The sequence below is a fragment of the Vulpes vulpes genome, chromosome 10 (assembly GCF_048418805.1).
Source record: "Vulpes vulpes isolate BD-2025 chromosome 10, VulVul3, whole genome shotgun sequence".
NCBI lineage: Eukaryota > Metazoa > Chordata > Mammalia > Carnivora > Canidae > Vulpes > Vulpes vulpes.
This window is the reverse complement of record NC_132789.1, coordinates 35,326,364-35,343,483: the sequence shown is the minus strand read 5'-3', so window position 1 is coordinate 35,343,483 and position 17,120 is coordinate 35,326,364. Positions and strand designations below refer to the sequence as shown.

The 17,120-nt window shown below is 41.3% G+C and overlaps 1 protein-coding gene across 17 annotated transcripts in view; it reads right to left on the bottom strand.

The window, feature by feature from the left end:
* The window catches only part of A1CF (APOBEC1 complementation factor), an 83,073-nt gene that overhangs the window by 54,830 nt on the left and 11,123 nt on the right, over window positions 1-17,120 (bottom strand). For 8 of the 17 annotated variants that reach the window (XM_026014793.2, XM_026014791.2, XM_072723531.1 and 5 more), the window contains one exon: window positions 2,216-2,359. The exons of 5 other annotated variants lie outside the window; for them this stretch is intronic. In XM_026014793.2, the coding sequence (XP_025870578.1) occupies window positions 2,216-2,314 (99 nt within the window). In that variant the 5' untranslated portion in view covers window positions 2,315-2,359. Of the gene's footprint in view, window positions 1-2,215; window positions 2,360-6,810; window positions 6,975-17,120 lie in introns of all 17 variants that reach the window. 4 more of the 17 variants (XM_072723533.1, XM_072723538.1, XM_072723539.1 and 1 more) reach the window with 1 other exon arrangement.

The following is a 17,120-nucleotide window of genomic DNA, read 5'->3' as shown; positions in this document are numbered from 1 at the left end:
AGAAGCTGCTATAATTGCTTAACATTCTTGACTGAACACCTCCTCCCCGCTCCCTGTCCTTGAGTTTAGGAAAGCAATGGAGGAATTTGAGAGGAGTTTTTGGAGTTCATCTAAATGATGAATGGTGGTGAATTGTGGATCCTAATTTCCACCAAGTGAGAGGAATTGTGAGGTGCATCTCAGTTTACCTGAGGCAGCAGAAATAAGGAAATCACTCAGAGAGCTTGATAGGCATTCCCTGTGTTTGGGAACACATTTAGGCTGGTGTGGTGTTTCAGTCTTGAAATTCCCAATGGTGAGAGCAATGGGTTCTGCTGCTTTGATGTTGGTGAGAAGGAGAGGTGGTTGCTTTTTGGCAACTGTACTTCCGATTTTACTGGTCAGAGAATGTGTGAATACTTCTAGAGGACTAGAGTTTGGCCACATGTAGGAGCCAAGGGGTATCTTCTGTCTTCCCCAAGAGGGCTGCTTGGTGTGTCAAAAAGAGCTGTGTAGAAGGAGTTGGAGGCCCAGGGAAGTGGCCGGGCAGAGGAGAGCGGAGCCAGGTGGGAGATGCCCAACAATGGAATTAAGGATGTCTCTGATGAGTCTACCTGCTGGGCCCAGAGAGTCCAGTACTGACTATAGGTCAAGCACACCCTGCCTCCTCTCCTTCGCTTTGATCCCTTCCTTCTACTTGAGCTTTGAGTCAGAAAGTATAGTTAGCAGACTGGCATGGAAATTGTGCTTCTGAAAGCATAAAGGACGAAACTAGAAATCCCCCTCTACTCTCACATATTTGGAAAAGTAAATAGCTATAACTTTGAAGTTTCTATTATCCTGCACTAGACATATTATTATTTAGTGGAAGATTTTTTTAATTTAATTTTATTTTTTTACCTGAATGTTACTAGAAAAGTCATGAGACTTCCCCTGAATTTCATTTGGGGGAAAAGGAAGAGCGTGCTTAGAATAAAATTAAACAGACAATTTACATTGTTTTGTGGTTAATTCTCATCAAGTTCTGCTTGTTGAATGTGATGATTATATATTCATAGCTTACTTAATAATGTTCTTTTATACATTTAGGTTGGTGATCTTGAGTTACTATAAATAATGCCACACTAGATAGGTTTATATGTGTCCCTATCATTATATTTCGGACCATTCCAGATTTATTTCCAGAAGGCAAACATCTTTGTATATAAATATTAATAAATTGCTTTTCAAAGGGTTTAAATGCTTTCTACTACCACTGTTTCTGCTTGAGTGTTTCAGATAAAAAGAAGGTAAAAAGAAAAATTCAATTATTTTTGGCAAAATTTCTAACGTAATGTTACACTTTGTAACAATCTGACAAAGGATGCTGTATGTTTTATAGTTATCCAAATGAAATTTGTATTTGTAATAGCATATGGGTTTGGTTAAGTTCAAAAAGTATATGTGAAAGACTATAGCTGGGAATGAAAATACTTTGTCTTAACTGTAAAAAGGGGAACAATATTTCTTCAAGTAAGATCGTTAATATGCCTAATACTAGCTTTATTTTTAATGTGTTATAACCTCTCCAAAGGAGACTTCCATAGAAACAGCAAAAATATATGTATAATTCTTAACAACCAATGTCTATGAATAGTCAGTTTTAGGACTTTTTCCTTTTTAAAAATACTGAACATGGAGAGAAATTCTTATGGATAACAAACTTAGCTGGGTAGGTATTACAAGAAAACATCAGGGAATAGGTAGGGTGACCAAATGGTCATTCCTGGGATCCCACATCTGGAAGTCTTCCTGCTTCTACAGTAGGGAATGTCTCTGGAAACTAAGGCTAGTTCCAGGATAGTTTGTTCTCTGCTGATTCTTGAAACAGTAGCATGGTTCTATGCCATAGAACCACTTTGGGTAGTGAATTCCAATTGCCTTCTCATATACCAAAGCAGTCTTTTAAAGCTACGATAGTCTCTATGACTGTGAACATGGATTCTGTTTTCAAATGACCAGTTAAGGTTAAGCTGATAACCCAGAGTAGAAAGAACATCACCTGTAGGGTCACCTACAACACAGAAATGATGTGACTTCTTCCTCCCTCCCCGCCCCCCCCCCCCCCCCCAGGAAAGAACATCCATTGAGAGTTACACAGCGGACCATTCATATTTTGCATCTTGGGACCATGAATATTCCCACCATCCAGCGAATTCAGTGGTGGATCTCAGCAGATGTCACAAGAAGTTCCTACCTGGACCAAGCTATATCCTGTGCGCTGGACCAGTGCGCGGAGGGCTGCTTCCTTCTGGGTGCCGCTCAATCCATCCCCGGATTTGTGATTTGATTCCATTGAGAGTGATTATCAGCAAAAAATCAGGTTAATTAGGGTTGCTCACTGAAACCAAATTTAAGATAAATTAAGTAAATTACTGTTGCCACATCCAAACTTGTCCCTCTCATGAAGGACACCTTCAGGAAACATTCTCTATAAATAAGTTGTTAAGGTTAGAGCAACAAACAGCCACACACAAACACGGCTGGTGAAATGTCCTCATTAAAAAAGAGTTTTTTAAAAAAAATGTTCAATTTTAGTTGAAATTTAGAAGTAAAAAACGAGCAATACTTCTTCTCCAATTAGAATGCAGATCAGTCTCAATCCAATTATTTTAGAATGTCACCAAATGCTCAAAAACAAATTAGCTCATTTCAATTAAAAATATGCAGAACGGTCCTTGCAGATGTGGGAAGAGAGCATGGTTACTAAATCAAACCAACTAGGATAAAGTATTAAAATCTCGAGAGACTGAGCTTTATTTATCTACTTAATGTGTCACCTAAAACATTTATCTACTTACTCTCCAAAGATAAAATTTCTAGAACGGACTGTGCTGGCGTGAGAGATACAGGCGCCCTCATGCAAACTAGTCTGTATAATAAAGAGGTCACATAGGCTTTAATAAAACAAGAACGATAGATTTTTTTTTAAGTGGTGCTAGAAGGGCCTACTAATATCAGGATCATCTATCACTTAGAATACCCAGGAGAGGACAGTAAGCCCTTTGCAAAAAAGAAAAAAAAAACCTAAGGAACTCTAGATTTGCACATCTCCATGCTTGTGTAGATAAGAAGATGCAGTTTCAGCATTTTATCGGCTGTACTTCTTATTTGGGAACATAATTTGAACCCTACTGCAAATAGGATAATTGCTTCTAGTGCAGAGGGGCGTATGCTGACCTGCTCCCTGAGTGTGAGGACTCAGGAAGGTTCCGCGCTGAGCTTTCACTCTGCCTACTGTGCTCTGTCAACCAAGCCAGAAGTGTGTTTTACAGTGATTTGAATCACATGCAGATTGAGTGCCTTTCAACATAGGCGCTTTGAAAACTTTCTGTGCCATGCACTGAGATTTCCTATACAACTTTTGGGGGCCATTTAAAGATTCTGAATGAATGGGCCATTAATAATATAGAAAACAGGTAAAAAATTGGGTGAAATGTAAAGCTGAGGTGATCATGTCAATAGAAGATTCAAAGCGTTCTATTAAGGTAATAAATAATAGACAAACTAATGGACAACCATCATCTAGCATTGTCTAGAAAGTAATACTTTCAATAGAATACAGGAAACAAGCGAAGATTTCGGAGAGACTATTCATCAGCTATTATAGGGACAGAACAATTTCATGCTTCACATACAAGCATGGCCACTCCTGCCCTTGACTGTTCTAATAATTCTTGCCTGCTGCTAAGCCTGGACAATTCCATTTTTACACATTCATTCTCTCAAGTAGTATTAGTCAGTGCTGTCTTCATGCCAGCTTCTCCTTGTCCTGCCCTAAGCATTGTGTGGTGGAGACAGTCAGCTAAGTCCATTAAGTTAATGTACCAGGTTCAGTTGCTGCCCTTTGCAAAAGGCAGTGATTTTTTATTTTCTAACTTTGTATCTTGCCTAAGACAAATTTTCCTGATGGTGCTGTTTTGATAGACCTGTAGCATCCAGGTCAGGACATGTGGCTTTACTGATACCTTTATAATGTAAACAATCTTTCTAGGGATGCTACAGGGTAGGGGGTAAAAGGAGACCTGTATTCAGCTTGTAATGCTAACTGGTGCTTATAGAAATTATAACTAATTTCTGAGTTATAGAAATCTCTATGAAACAATAGAAGTCCTCTTAAAAAGTAAAACTACGAAAAGGCATTTGGAAGATTTCCAAAGAAAACTAGCCTTTTTGCACAAAATGTAACTCTTGCACTTTCCCCAAATGTTGCTAAAATTGTCTTTTCATCAGGACCCTCTCAAACACCCCCTCTCCCCCGGTCTAGCCCATTACCCCCTCCCCGCACCAGGGCTGGGGCTGGATTTAACCTGCCAAAGCAGGGTGGCCAAGGATGGACTGGGGTCTGGTGGTTAGTTCTGTCAGTCATCATGTGTCTTACAGATGTTTGAAGGCAAAGTCTATTGTCTTTTGGCCGAGTTGTGGGTTTATTCTTTGCTGAGCTTCACCTTTTCCAGCAAAAAATAACAGTTCATGGTGAAACGACAAGTTTTATTTGCAAGACCTACCTTTGGTTTTAGTTAATGATTTGTAAAGATAATTGAAAACACTTTTATGTAGGAAAGGTCTTTTGATCGCGGAAACTCACCCTGCCATTGTTGAGGAAATATCTAGAACCTCTCAAAGTAATGTCAGGTCATTAGAAATGGAGGTATAGCAGGAAGATTCAGAATTTGCTACAAGAGATACCTGAGCTTTGATGCTTGTTTCTCAAGTACAATCCCCCCTCCCAACATTGACCTAACCTAAAGGATGAACTTGGATCCCAGATAAATATTTTTTTAAGCAAGTTAAACTTCTGTTAAATTTGGTCAATTTGGGAGAGAGATTGTGCAATACATTTTCTAATTTAACATCCCATAATTGTTCAGATCTGAGACCACTGTGTTTTGAAAGACTGGTTCCCAGTGTAACTTATGTAGGCAACAGGATTTAAGACCTATACAAAGCAGCCATTAGGAACATTGGTGCCCCAGGAGAACACCCGTGAGTGGTTAAGCATATGAACATACTTCTCAGTGAGTATCGGTTATTCTTTAAGAACATATACTGAGTACCTAATACCATTCTAGAATTCTTTGAGACATTGGGGGAGTAGCAGAGAACAAAACAAACCCCTCTCTGTGCAAAAACCATGGAGTTTTCTAGAGGATGAGAGAGAGACCATAAGCAAGTAAAATACATAGGTGCTAATGTTAATTTCTGAGGAGAAAAAAAAATAAAGAGGAACATGAAGTGTGTGCGGGAGGAGGGAGTGAAATGTTAGACAGGTGTGATCCTGATGGGGTGAATTTGGGAAGAGACCTGGTGACGCAAGAGATGTGTCTGGGGGAAACCATTCTAGGCAGAGGGCCTGCAGCCGTAAGGGCCCTGAGGTGGGAGCTTGGTGATGGAATAGGGAGCAGGCCTGTGGGGAGGGCCCAGAGCTGGGCTAGTGAGGTCAGAAGTAGGAGTTATCAGAGAGATAGTGGTGGCCCCGGCCATAAAGGATCTTGCAGGTCATGGTGAGGACTTTGGCTTTTGGCTTTTGTTCTGAGATGTCAAGCCAGAGGATCAACAAGGTGTTTAACAAGATCACTCTGACACTGAAAGGAGTCAGGCAGGGCTGGGACTGAGGTGAGTCATGCAAATGCTCTAGTCATGTGTTCACTATCGACTTTGCTGTTTTGTGCATTTTTATGTTTTTTTTTTTTGCATGGATTCTGATTTTTTAAAATGTTGCATGAAAGCACCACTTGTCTTGATTCCTGAGTTTCTTGATGCTTCTACATGCTGCATTGGAGGCAGAGCCTCGCTCACCTCTGACCTCACTCTAGTCAGCAGACGGCTCATGAGGTGAAGTAGGGAGACCAGTCAGAAACCATTGCACCTTCTGGGCAAGAAGTAGTAGTGATGAACTGGGGGTGGTGAAAAGCAGGTATTGTGGATAAACTCTACAGATGAATTGGACGCATCATGAGATAAAAAGTGAGGAGTTAAGGATGACATCAGTTTTCTGGCCCAGGCAACTAGAAGAGTGGAACTGCTGTTAGCTCAGATGGGGAAGAGCCGGAGCTCCACGGTGGGCATGCTGGTTTTGAGATGCCTATTAATAGCCACATGGAGAGCCTGAGTGCTCAGTTAGGTCCATGAGCTGGGATTTCCTGGGAGTGTTCCAGGCCGGAGGTACTTGTTGGAAAGCTATCTGCCGAGAGATGATATTTAAGCTATGAAATTGGGTGAGATCATCTATGAGCTGAGTGTAGAAAGTAGGTCCAAAGACTGAGCTTGGGGGGGCGGGGCACACTCCAACTCTCGGAAGTCAGGGAGACGGAGGAGAATGAGCTGGAATAGTCAGAAAGGCAGGAGGAGAACCGGGTGAAGGAGGTGAATGAAAGCCAAGTGGAGAAGGGATTTTGAGAACAAATGAGTGATGAGATGAGCATGTCCTATCATGTCAAGTAAGATGAAGCCTGAATAGGGATGCAGACCTTGGAGCTAGACACCTGGATTCCAATCCTCCTTCTGGTTCTTACTGTGTCCCTGGAAAGTTCCTGAACCTCTTGATGTCCATACATCCTCAACTCTGGAAGCAGGAGTATTTCTCCTAGAGCCGTTGTATTATATGAGTAAATATGTTGAGAGAGCTTTGAGAGCATTCCTGGCACAGAGTGAGTGCTAGGCGGGTGGTAGGCCCAGGTATCTATGACTAAAACAAAAGGAGAAAGGGAGACACAGCATAATCACCGAGCACCCCACCTTCTCAGGTTCTGCAGGAAGACATTCCATGGTTTCGGGGAAAAGGACTGTTACCTGGATGAGAATGGCTGAGTGAAGAAAGTGTGCGTTTTCTTAGGGAAGGGATGCTTTGTTCAAATGGACGCTCATCAGCAAACCTGCTAGGTGAAGACGTTCCCCGCTCCTGTTGCTCTGCCTCCCTTCGCTCTAGTGGAGACCCTGAGTCTCCATTTCCTTACCTAGAAAGTGTTAGGACAGTAAGAGTTCCTACTTCATAGAGTTGTTTCAAGGATTAAATATGAAGAGATTTAAAATATTTAAAGTGGTTCCTGGCATTTAATAACTGCCCATTGAGGGTTACCTATTATTTTAATTATTATTAATTATTATTATAAGTAATCTCTAGTTCCGAGGGGTAACATTTCAAAATCACTTTCTGGGAAGATGAAGTCTCACGCGCTTAGCATGATCCATTGTCCCTCCAGGACTGGATTCCCTTCCGGTGTTCTCACTCCTTTCCCTGCCCCCTTGGGCCACCAGGTTTTCTTACACTTGTCCACTCTCTACTTGGACTGCTGTTCCCTTCCCTTCCCACATCTAACCTTCACCACCTTGGTCCTGTTATCTTTCCAAATTGGATCAAAATGTCTGCTCTGTGAGCCTTCCTTTGATACCCTCCCTGGGTAACATTAGGAGCCACGTCCTTAACACTCTCAAGAGAGCCTGAGATCCCATGTACTATTGCATATAATATTGGAATTATCTGCTTACACGGCTGTCTTTCTGACCACACCGTGAACTCCTTGAGTGTGGGGACTGTGCTGGACTCTTCTCTCTTTGCCCAGAAGGCTTAGCCTGACATTATGCTAAGTGTTCGATAAATAACTTGGAGAAAAAAACGAAAGACCTTGGACTAGCATTTTATAAATGATGGTAACTTACGCCCGATCTGAAGTAAACGGAATCTGCATCTAATCTCCTACTATTTACTATTCTTTTTGCTCCAACCACTTCTAGAAAGTTCAATCCTGGAGTGAATTTACATTTTGTGAGAAATGGATGTCAGTGGTTTCCCTGCATTTACAAATATGTTCTTGTATTTCGGGGAGAGACAAGAGGAGTCAAATTTTGAATGCAAAGCGATCGACAAATAGGATTGACATTTGAATTCACTTTTCTTCTTTTCAATGCCTTTCTGGTTTTATATTTGCAACATCATGCCTATTTCTTTGGAAAAAGAAGGACCCAGAAGTTATTGAGGGTTCAAGATTTCTGCCTTTCTGAAAGTCACAGTGGATTGGAGTGAACATCTCACCTCCTCACTTGGTTGAGACCTTTCAGTAAAAATTTCCAGAGTTCTCTGTTGGGTAAGGTTAGAGCTGCTGTTCCTGACCCTTGACCCTGATTGCCTCGGGTACCAGTGGGTCCTGGCTCAGGGAAGATGCCAGGGATACAAATACAGGAAGGAGGCAAGAGAGAAGCAAGTGGGGGAGCACCTGCTGACTTTCCTTGCCTCTACAGCCGTGAGGGGGGTACTGTATGCTGCCCTTTCTTCATAGCCCAAGTCCATAAAGAAGAAAAGCATATGGAAAAATTGTACATGTAAATTGAGCTCACCAGATGTGGAAGGAAAACAGAGGATTTTCTGTGATATTTATTTGGATTTGCCTAAAGTTAGGCAGTGTTGGCAGATTAGCACCCTAGCAGAGCATAAGTTGGCAGCTATGGCAACAGAGAAAGAGGGAAAACAAGTTGTTATTTTTTTTTAAATAGTAAACCAGGCAAGACAGACAAAAGTACGAGGTGCATGATGGAAGGCACACAAAATGTGTGCAGGAAAAGTAGCTTGGAAAAGTTAAAGCAGGCGCAGTAGTGTGTGTGAGGCTGAGGAGAACAAGACGGAGAGGAAGGATGAAGACAGAGATTCAAGTGATCAGCCTCCTTGGTTTAAACACAAAACAATTATTCTCAACTTTAACAGAAGATCCACAGGTATTAAAGGAATATCTGCTACATGCTCAGCAATGTGCTAGATGATTTAGCCAGGAGATAGAGTAGTTTTGTTAATGTGAGGGTTTCTGTATGTATTTTATGGACTTTTTCCAAAGAGGAGGAATAAGGACACTGAGTGGAGGGAAACATTGGTTCTGACTTGCTAAGCAGAGGGGAGGTGTTCCTTTGTAACCAAGCAGGGGACACTGGGGCCTATGTGAGCAAGGTTGGTGGTAGCATCTAGTGCCACCAGGATCCCTCCAGATCCAACCCAGGCTTCTCCAGCGTTCATGAGCCCATGTTGCATGACGTAGGCTGGATGTAACTCTAACACAGCATGCAAGTTGTACAAGTGGTTTTATTGTTAGTTCCAAGCATTTAGTATCTCCTGGGAATTTTACACAGAAGGACTTCTAGTTGAATTGACATGGTCTGTGAAGGATTGATGACCAAAGTTTATGCATTTGCCTAATGATGCTAAGTCAATATTACTATGCGTTACTTGATAAAGAAATATAAACTAGCTCCAGCGGTCTCCTTAGAAATGTTTACAATTGGTCTTAAGTTTATTTTGGAAGTGAATCCATGTGATAGCTCTATAGTTGGCCGTGTGTCATGAACCATGGCAAAATTAACAGAGGATATGCACACATAAAATTCCACGGGTGCACCTGGGTGGCTCAGTGGTTAAGTGTCTGCCTTTGGCCCAGGGTGTGATCCTGGGGTCCCGGGATCAAATCCCACATCGGGCTCCCTGCATGGAGCCTGATTCTCCCTCTGCCTGTGTCTCTGCCTCTCTCTCTGTGTCTCTCATGAATAAATAAATAAAATCTTAAAAAAATAAAATTCTAAAACGTAGCCATAAAAACATCCCACCAAGTCCCAATATGCAGTGTCTTATTTTTAAAAACCGATATATTATTAGCCAAAAAAATTAAGTTAGTCAGAATCCCTTCTATATTCATAAGGCATTAGAAATGAATCCTATCCAAATCCTATGTAATTTGGGCCTGGTCAATTTGAACCTAGACAAGGCTTAAAATAAAGAAAAATTAAAGTTGTTCATAGTAGATACATTAACTTATAATTATTGAAAAAATCCTTCTATAGTAGGTTGCACTTCTCTGAGAAAGACAAGCTTGCATTGAAATTTACATCCTGCCACCATGATTTTAACTTTTCTAAGACCCTGGTTCTAAGAACAGGAGCACTGATGGGATCCCTGGGTGGCTCAGTGGTTGAGCATCTGCCTTGGGCCCAGGGCGTGACCCCGGGGTCCTGGGATTGAGTCCCATATCGGGCTCCCTGCGTGGAGCCTGCTTCTCCCTCTGCCTGTGTCTCTGCCTCTCTCTCTCTCTCTGTGTCTCTCATGAGTAAATAAAAAATAAAGTATTAAAAAAAAAATAAACAGGAGCACTGACACCTAACTCGAAGGAGGTTTTGTCTGTTTTTCTGTTTTTGTCTTATAGCAAAGGACAAAATAAATCAGATAATGGATAAGAAAGCACCTAATAAAGTGCTGGGCATACAGAAGATGCTCAATAAATATTTCTTTCTTGTTCTTTATCTGCTACCTTGGCTGACTCTTCTTAACATCATCTATGGTCATCTGCTAGGCTATTCTTTCTAGAAATTGTTCTAGGGAAAGAGAAACACAGTTTTGAATGTGTTATGTTGACTTCTTTCATGTTGCTTTAATAATTGACCTGATTGTTCATGTGTTTGTTGTCACTTCTCAGTAGGAAAAATCCAGAAGGTCTTCAGTGTATGTGTGTGTGTGTGTGTACATGTGTGTGTGTCAAAGAGCATGTTAATGTTGTGATGAGAATTAGACACGACCTAAATATCAGTGATTAATGAATATTTGAATAAGTTGCAGTACAGTGCAGCTAATAAAACTGCTGTTCTAGTAGGATATATAATTCAGACAGCTATTTGTGAATAGAATCAAGTCAAAAGAAAGCAGGCTAAAAATAGCAGGTGTAGTCTGATTTCCTTCATGTTAACTTTCATCTTCGTAAGGCTTTATGAAAGGCTAACTAGGTAAACAGGTCAGTTTGTCATTCTCCTTCGGTTATTTTGAGTTTTCTATAATACATAGCCCTTACTCTAAAACTTTAAAAAGTTAAATGATGCTGACAAATGAATGCCAATGAGAACAAGTCATCAAAGACTAAGATGGGGGTCAAGATCCTATTCCGGAGAAACTGTTGATCATTAATTAGAAAAAAAATACTGAAAATCACTACAAGGGCCCAGCTAAACAGGCCAGGAACAGAACAAAGTAGACGTAATGAAATCAGAAGGAATCAAACATAAATTATTAAGACAGAAAAATCTGTAGACTTGACAAAGGCAGAAGCCAATTGAAAATTTGGCAAACTAACACCTCTGGCCACTTTGACAAAGTAAAAAGGAGAAACTTATTCCAAAAACAGGTGGGAAAAATGGATGTAGCCACAGATGAGAGACTCTTGATCTTTTTATCAATATGTTGACAAATACAGATGCAGTGACCAGTTATCCAGAAAACTCAAGGGTAAAGTAAAAATTTGAATAAGCTAATAACCACACACTGTAATGAAAAAACTCACTGTTTTACTCCTAAATACCACAAGGTCCAGGTGGTTTTATTGGGAAAGTCTTACAAATCATTTAAAAAACAATTCTTTCATTATAGAGAGCCTTTTGAAGTGTACAGAATAATGGAAAACTGATACTAAATCCACCAATAATTTCATATCTCTGATACAAAGCCAGACAAATACACCACAAAATAGAAAACTATACACCTCAATATCACATATAAGTCTAGATATGAACTACATACAGCAAATTATCAAAATACTGACATACAATGCATTTATCACCAAAATACAGAGACTATGCCACCTTAGGGATTCTATTCATTTAATTCATTTCAGTGATGAAGAAGAAAAAACATGATAACCCCCATAAATTAAAATTAGCACTTAATTCAGCAGCCACTATTGGTTTAGAAAAAAGATAGATTGTTATTAATAGACAAAAGCATCCTTAAATTGATGAAGATCATCAGAAACACACAGCAAACATACTTAATAGTGAAACATTGCAATCATCCATTCTCATTCAAGACAAGTAAATCAACTGTGCACAACAATTTGAATAAAGGAATACTACAAGAAAAGTAAAAACAAGTTCATCCTTGAAGAAGAAATGGCAGATGAAATGAGATCTAAACAATATAAACAAAACTTGTAAGAATAAATGTAATGTGAAGTGTCCAAACTCTTTATGAATAAAATGGTAAAATTACACTGAAGGATCTAAGGAAGGCCTGGATACATGGAAATGTTCTTATTGAAAAGTTTCCATTCTTCCCATATTATCAATCTAACGAAATGCCAATTTAAACCCCAATAAAATTATTTTTAAATTTGACAAATTAGGTCTAAAGTTCATCTGGTAGGAAAAACAGTCGGGAAATACCACAACATGTACTGAACGTATAGCATTCCCCGGGGACCAGCCTGATTAAAAGTTCAAATTAATACAACCATAGGAATAGACACATTTTAATGGAAAGAAAAAAAGAAGTCTAGACTATAGTTTTGTTTATGCTGGAATTTGCTGATCGGTGTTATTTCAAAAGATAGATCATAGACACTTTGAGAAGAAAGTTGGCTTACCCTCTCATGGCATATACCAAAATTCTAAGTGGATTAATGAAAAAAACCTTTAAAAACACTGTGTAACTACTGAAAGAATATATGGGGGAACATTTTTGTTATCTTGTGAAGCAGAAGGGCTTCCTAACCAGGCATATCAACCACTAAAAATAAAAAGGCTAACAGATTTGGGGTGCCAGGGTGCCACAGTCAGTTAAGCATCTGACTCTTGGTTTCAGCTCAGGTTGTGATCTCAGAGTGCTGGGATCCAGCCCTATGTGGAGCTCTGTGCTCAGCAGGGAGTTTGCTTGGGGTTCTCCCTCTCTCCATGGCCCTCTGCCTCTCTGCCCATCACATGGGCATGTGTGCGCTCTCTCTCTCTCTCTCAAATAAGTAAATCTTAAAAGAATTACACATATCTGTAATGGTACAACAAAGTTAAAAAGAAGCCACAGACAGGAAGAAAATGATTGCTACTTTTATAGGCTAGACCAAGAATCAGTATCTGTAATACACAAAGAATACTTTGATCAATAATGAAGACTGATTGAATAATAAGATTGATTTATCTGCTGATGTGGACAAATGAGCAAAGGGCATGAGCAGTCAATTCACAGAAAAAGGATATTAAAAAGAGTTTGTAAACTTACTTAAATACAGTCATCAGATGAGAAAAGGTAAAGTAAAACAAAACCCAAGATGCCTTGGCTTTGTCTATTATGTAGCAAAATTTGAAAAGATTTCAAAAAATAAACAGAGCTAACGATTCCTGAGCACTTATTATATGCTATGTGCTGGAAACTGTAAACCCAATTCATTTAATTCCATAAAAACTCAGTGGGGTTGGCATTATCATTCCTATGATGCAGGTCATAAATCAAGTTAGGGAGGTTGGTTAATGTGTCCAAAGTCACCCAGGTAACAAGTGGCAGACCCATAATTTGAATGCAGGTACCGTGGCGCCCGAGTCTGTGTTCCTCATTACTATATTCACCTTAAAAATGTAGGTGAATGGTGCCAAAGGAGTAGAGAGGTTATAATATCTATCCAGCTTTCCCTAAAGCGTTTTTGTGAGGAACCCCGTGATGCCACGATGAAACTGAAGAAGCTGACACTATGAGCCTGTGTCCTCTTCCATAGTGCCAGGTGGCTTGGGTCATCGGAAGCACTACAATGACTTAGACTCTTTGCTGGAAAGAAAACGAGCTATTATCATCTGAGTAGGCCTGTGGGCAGGCCCTACTCTGATGGGTTCACCTGGACACATTCAAGATCTGGCCCCCTTTGGACACGGTCCAGAATGGATACACGGTCATTGCCAGCTCTCTGCTATGCACCCGGTTATACCCCCGAAGCCTCATGCCCTATACATTTATGGCAAAATGTGGAGCCTTCAGAGATGACCAGGGGATGTATCACTTGACAGGATGTGGCTTGGATTCCACATGAATTTCTATTCTTACATCTAAAGTGTTGGTTCCTTCTTCCCATTGACCGTTAGCTCTTCTGGATTGGAGATAGCCAGAGAGGATGGAGCCAGCTATGGGTCAAACACCTGATGTGGTGCATTGCTAGTGGACACAAGTCCTCCCCATAGGCACCAAAAGCATCTATTTTGGGAGTGGGATCTCCTCTCTGTCCCTCTGTCTCTACCTTCCAATGTCCACAGAGTTCCTCTTTTCTGTGTTCTATTTCTTGCTCTCTCTAATCCTTTACTTTGCTCTCTCTCCTCCCTTGATGACAGCCCTGACTAGCGAAGTTGCCTATTCCACCTGGAAGGTATATCCTCTTCTTAAGGCAAGATGTTAACAGCTATAGAGAAGCAATGCTGACGGATGAAATTTTGTCAAGAAACGGTTATTTTGCAAAGATGCTTTGGGCCAGCTGATAGTTTGATGACTGTGTGCTGATGTTTAAATCTATACACTGTCTTATTGGGAGTTGTTTAAAGTCCTAGATAGAATAACTTAAGATAGCAAAACCTAAGACACGATGGAAATTGATTGCACTGTTATCAAAATATCTATGGAGAAAATAAAGCTATACCAGAAAAAAATTCCATTGGAACTATGGACTTAAAATTATCAGAGAAGAACAAGCAGATGTATAACAGACAAATGACTGTATTGTGATTTTTGGGTGTGTCCTTATCTATGTAGACATGTATATGTATACGTATCGATATGCACACACACCCTTGGACTAAATCTCAGCATTGTAAACATGCAAGGAGTGAGAAGGTGTGTCTTTCTGATATTTTTGTCCTTTTTATTTTCTTTTAAGTACTGATTCAAAGTCAGGAATCAGATACAATCTCATCTGAAAAGAAAAAGCTATCTGAACTCTTGGGCAAGTTAAGCATGTCATCATTCTTGCAAGACAGTCCTGACATGGAAACATTCATTTTGTTTTGTTTGAGGGAAAAGTTAATTTCAAGTAGAACCATATATTTTCATGTAAAAAGTGTATCCAAAACCGCATAATTTGTGGCCCAATGGGAACGCCTCCTGCTTTTTAGCATATTCTTAAGTGGGTAGAGTAGGGTAGGAACATTTGATTTGCTTCAAAAGACATTTCACATTTATTTGCTTAAAATGCCCTTTAAATATCAACGAGAAGCCATCAAATCCCTGGGATTTAGCTTGAAACTGTAAATTACACAAGGAAATGCAGGTGAGAAAGCATTAACCTACACGTGCTTTGTCAAAAGAGAACTTTGAGATTTAACTGCACGCATTCTTGGATTTTAGCAAGTCATAGTCCCTCTGTTAAATCTCCCCCTCCTCAATTTTTTTTTTTAAGGATTTATTTATTTGAAAGAGAATAAGCATGAACGGGAAGTGGGGCTGGGTGGGAGAGGCCAAGGGAGAAGCAGACTCCTCCCTGAGGCCAGAACCCGAAGCCCCTGGATCCCAGGACCCCAAGGTTACGACCTGAGTAAAAGGCAGATGCTTCAACCACTGAGCCCCTGGGGTGCCCCTTGTATGCTCTGGAAGTCAACTTCACTGTAATATTCTGCTCAGAGGATGTGTCCGGTTTGAACGAATTCCTTAATTGTCACTTACCATGACTTCCTAAGCAGGACCCTATCCTAAACATTGTATCACTCTATGGCATATTCCAAACTAGCAAAAAAAAAAAAAAAAACAAAAAAAGGAAAAATAATTTAAGGGCAGCCCGGGTGGCTCAGCGGTTTAGCGCCACCTTCAGCCCAGGGCCTGATCCTGGAGACCCAGGAATGAGTCCCGCATCGGGCTCCCGGCATGGAGCCTGCTTCTCCCTCTGCTTGTGTCTCTGCCTCTCTCTCTCTCTGTGTCTCTCATGGATAAATAAATATAATCTTAAAAAAAAAAAAAAAGAATAGCTTTGGTCGACATGAGCTGACGACAGGTAAGAGCTGCAGGAGCTAGGAGAAAGAGCAGACTCCCTGCCTGGCTTTACATTAGAGTCACCTGTCCTGGGGCAGCATCCTCGACTCCCTCCCCCCGCCCCCAGAGGGATTCACAGTGACCTAGTCTGGGCTGGGGCCCCGGGAGATGGTTACGGTGTCAGCCTCCAAAGTGATCCTGGCTGGCCGCTGAGCTGAGAGCTGCTGACCGAAGCTCTAGTCTCTACATGTTGAGTGTCGAAACAGTGGACAGTGACTGAATTTGCCCCACGTGTCACATAGACGGGCTAGACACCATGTAAAGGAGGTTGTATTAAAGAGAAGAAAAGGCCTGTAAAAGGTAGACACGAGATGATAGGACAAAAGGGAGGATGATTCCATTTTTTCTCTAATAATTATTTACATTTTCAGCATTCCTATTGAGCAAATCTTTTCTTAATTGCTAGGGGCTAGAAATACCATAAAAAAATAATCACATTCTGACTAGAGTCTGGCTCAAGTGAGTTGTTTTCAACTCTGTTTCCACGAGGACCGACCAATAAGTAGTTTATATTCCTGCTGTGACTTGCTGCGGCCCCGCCGAGGGGGAGCAGGCGTGAGAGGAAGGATGGACGGTGGGCAGTGAGGAAGGCCAGCGTGGAGGAGAGACAGGCCCCGGTGTGGGGGGCAGTCGGCTCACGTTGCTGGCGAAGCACCTCCCCGGGTCCGGGAGTTACGACTGCGGAAGCCCTTAAAGCCTCTGTATCGGAACAGCCTCCTCATGAAGTCTGATCTTGACCTTTATCCTGCGTTGTGTACACGTCTACTCTCACTTGTTGCTCCTCTTGAGATCCTACCCTCACCTCCCACCCCTTGTTCCGTCACTCAACTTAACCTGAGCTCACAGCGTAGAATGCAAGAGGCTCCGCACACGCCCGCTGGCTCAGTCTCCCTCATATGTCCCTTCCACTATCCTCCTGCCCCAACACCTTCATTGGCCTCATCAGTCACTACAAGGAACAGTCCATTTCCTTAGGCTGATATTCCGTGCCTGCCGTGAGCTGGCCCGGCCTCTACTCGCCTGGTCACGGTCCCTGCAAGTGTAGAGTATTTATTCCAGGTTTCTCCCAGACACACCAGTTACTTTGGAGACTATTTGATCTTCTTTCCTATTTGTCATGTGCCCAGTTCCCATACTTCCTTCCAGGCTCCCTGGGTGAGATAAACTGAAGCTGCTCCCTCCGGGTGTGTGGAGATTTATGGGTCTCTGAACGCCCATGCAAGCGCGTGTGGACATGAATATGTAGCTACACGCGGGTGTGAATCAACTCCAGGTGGCCAGTGTTGGTAGCATGAGATCACACGGGAGACTGCTC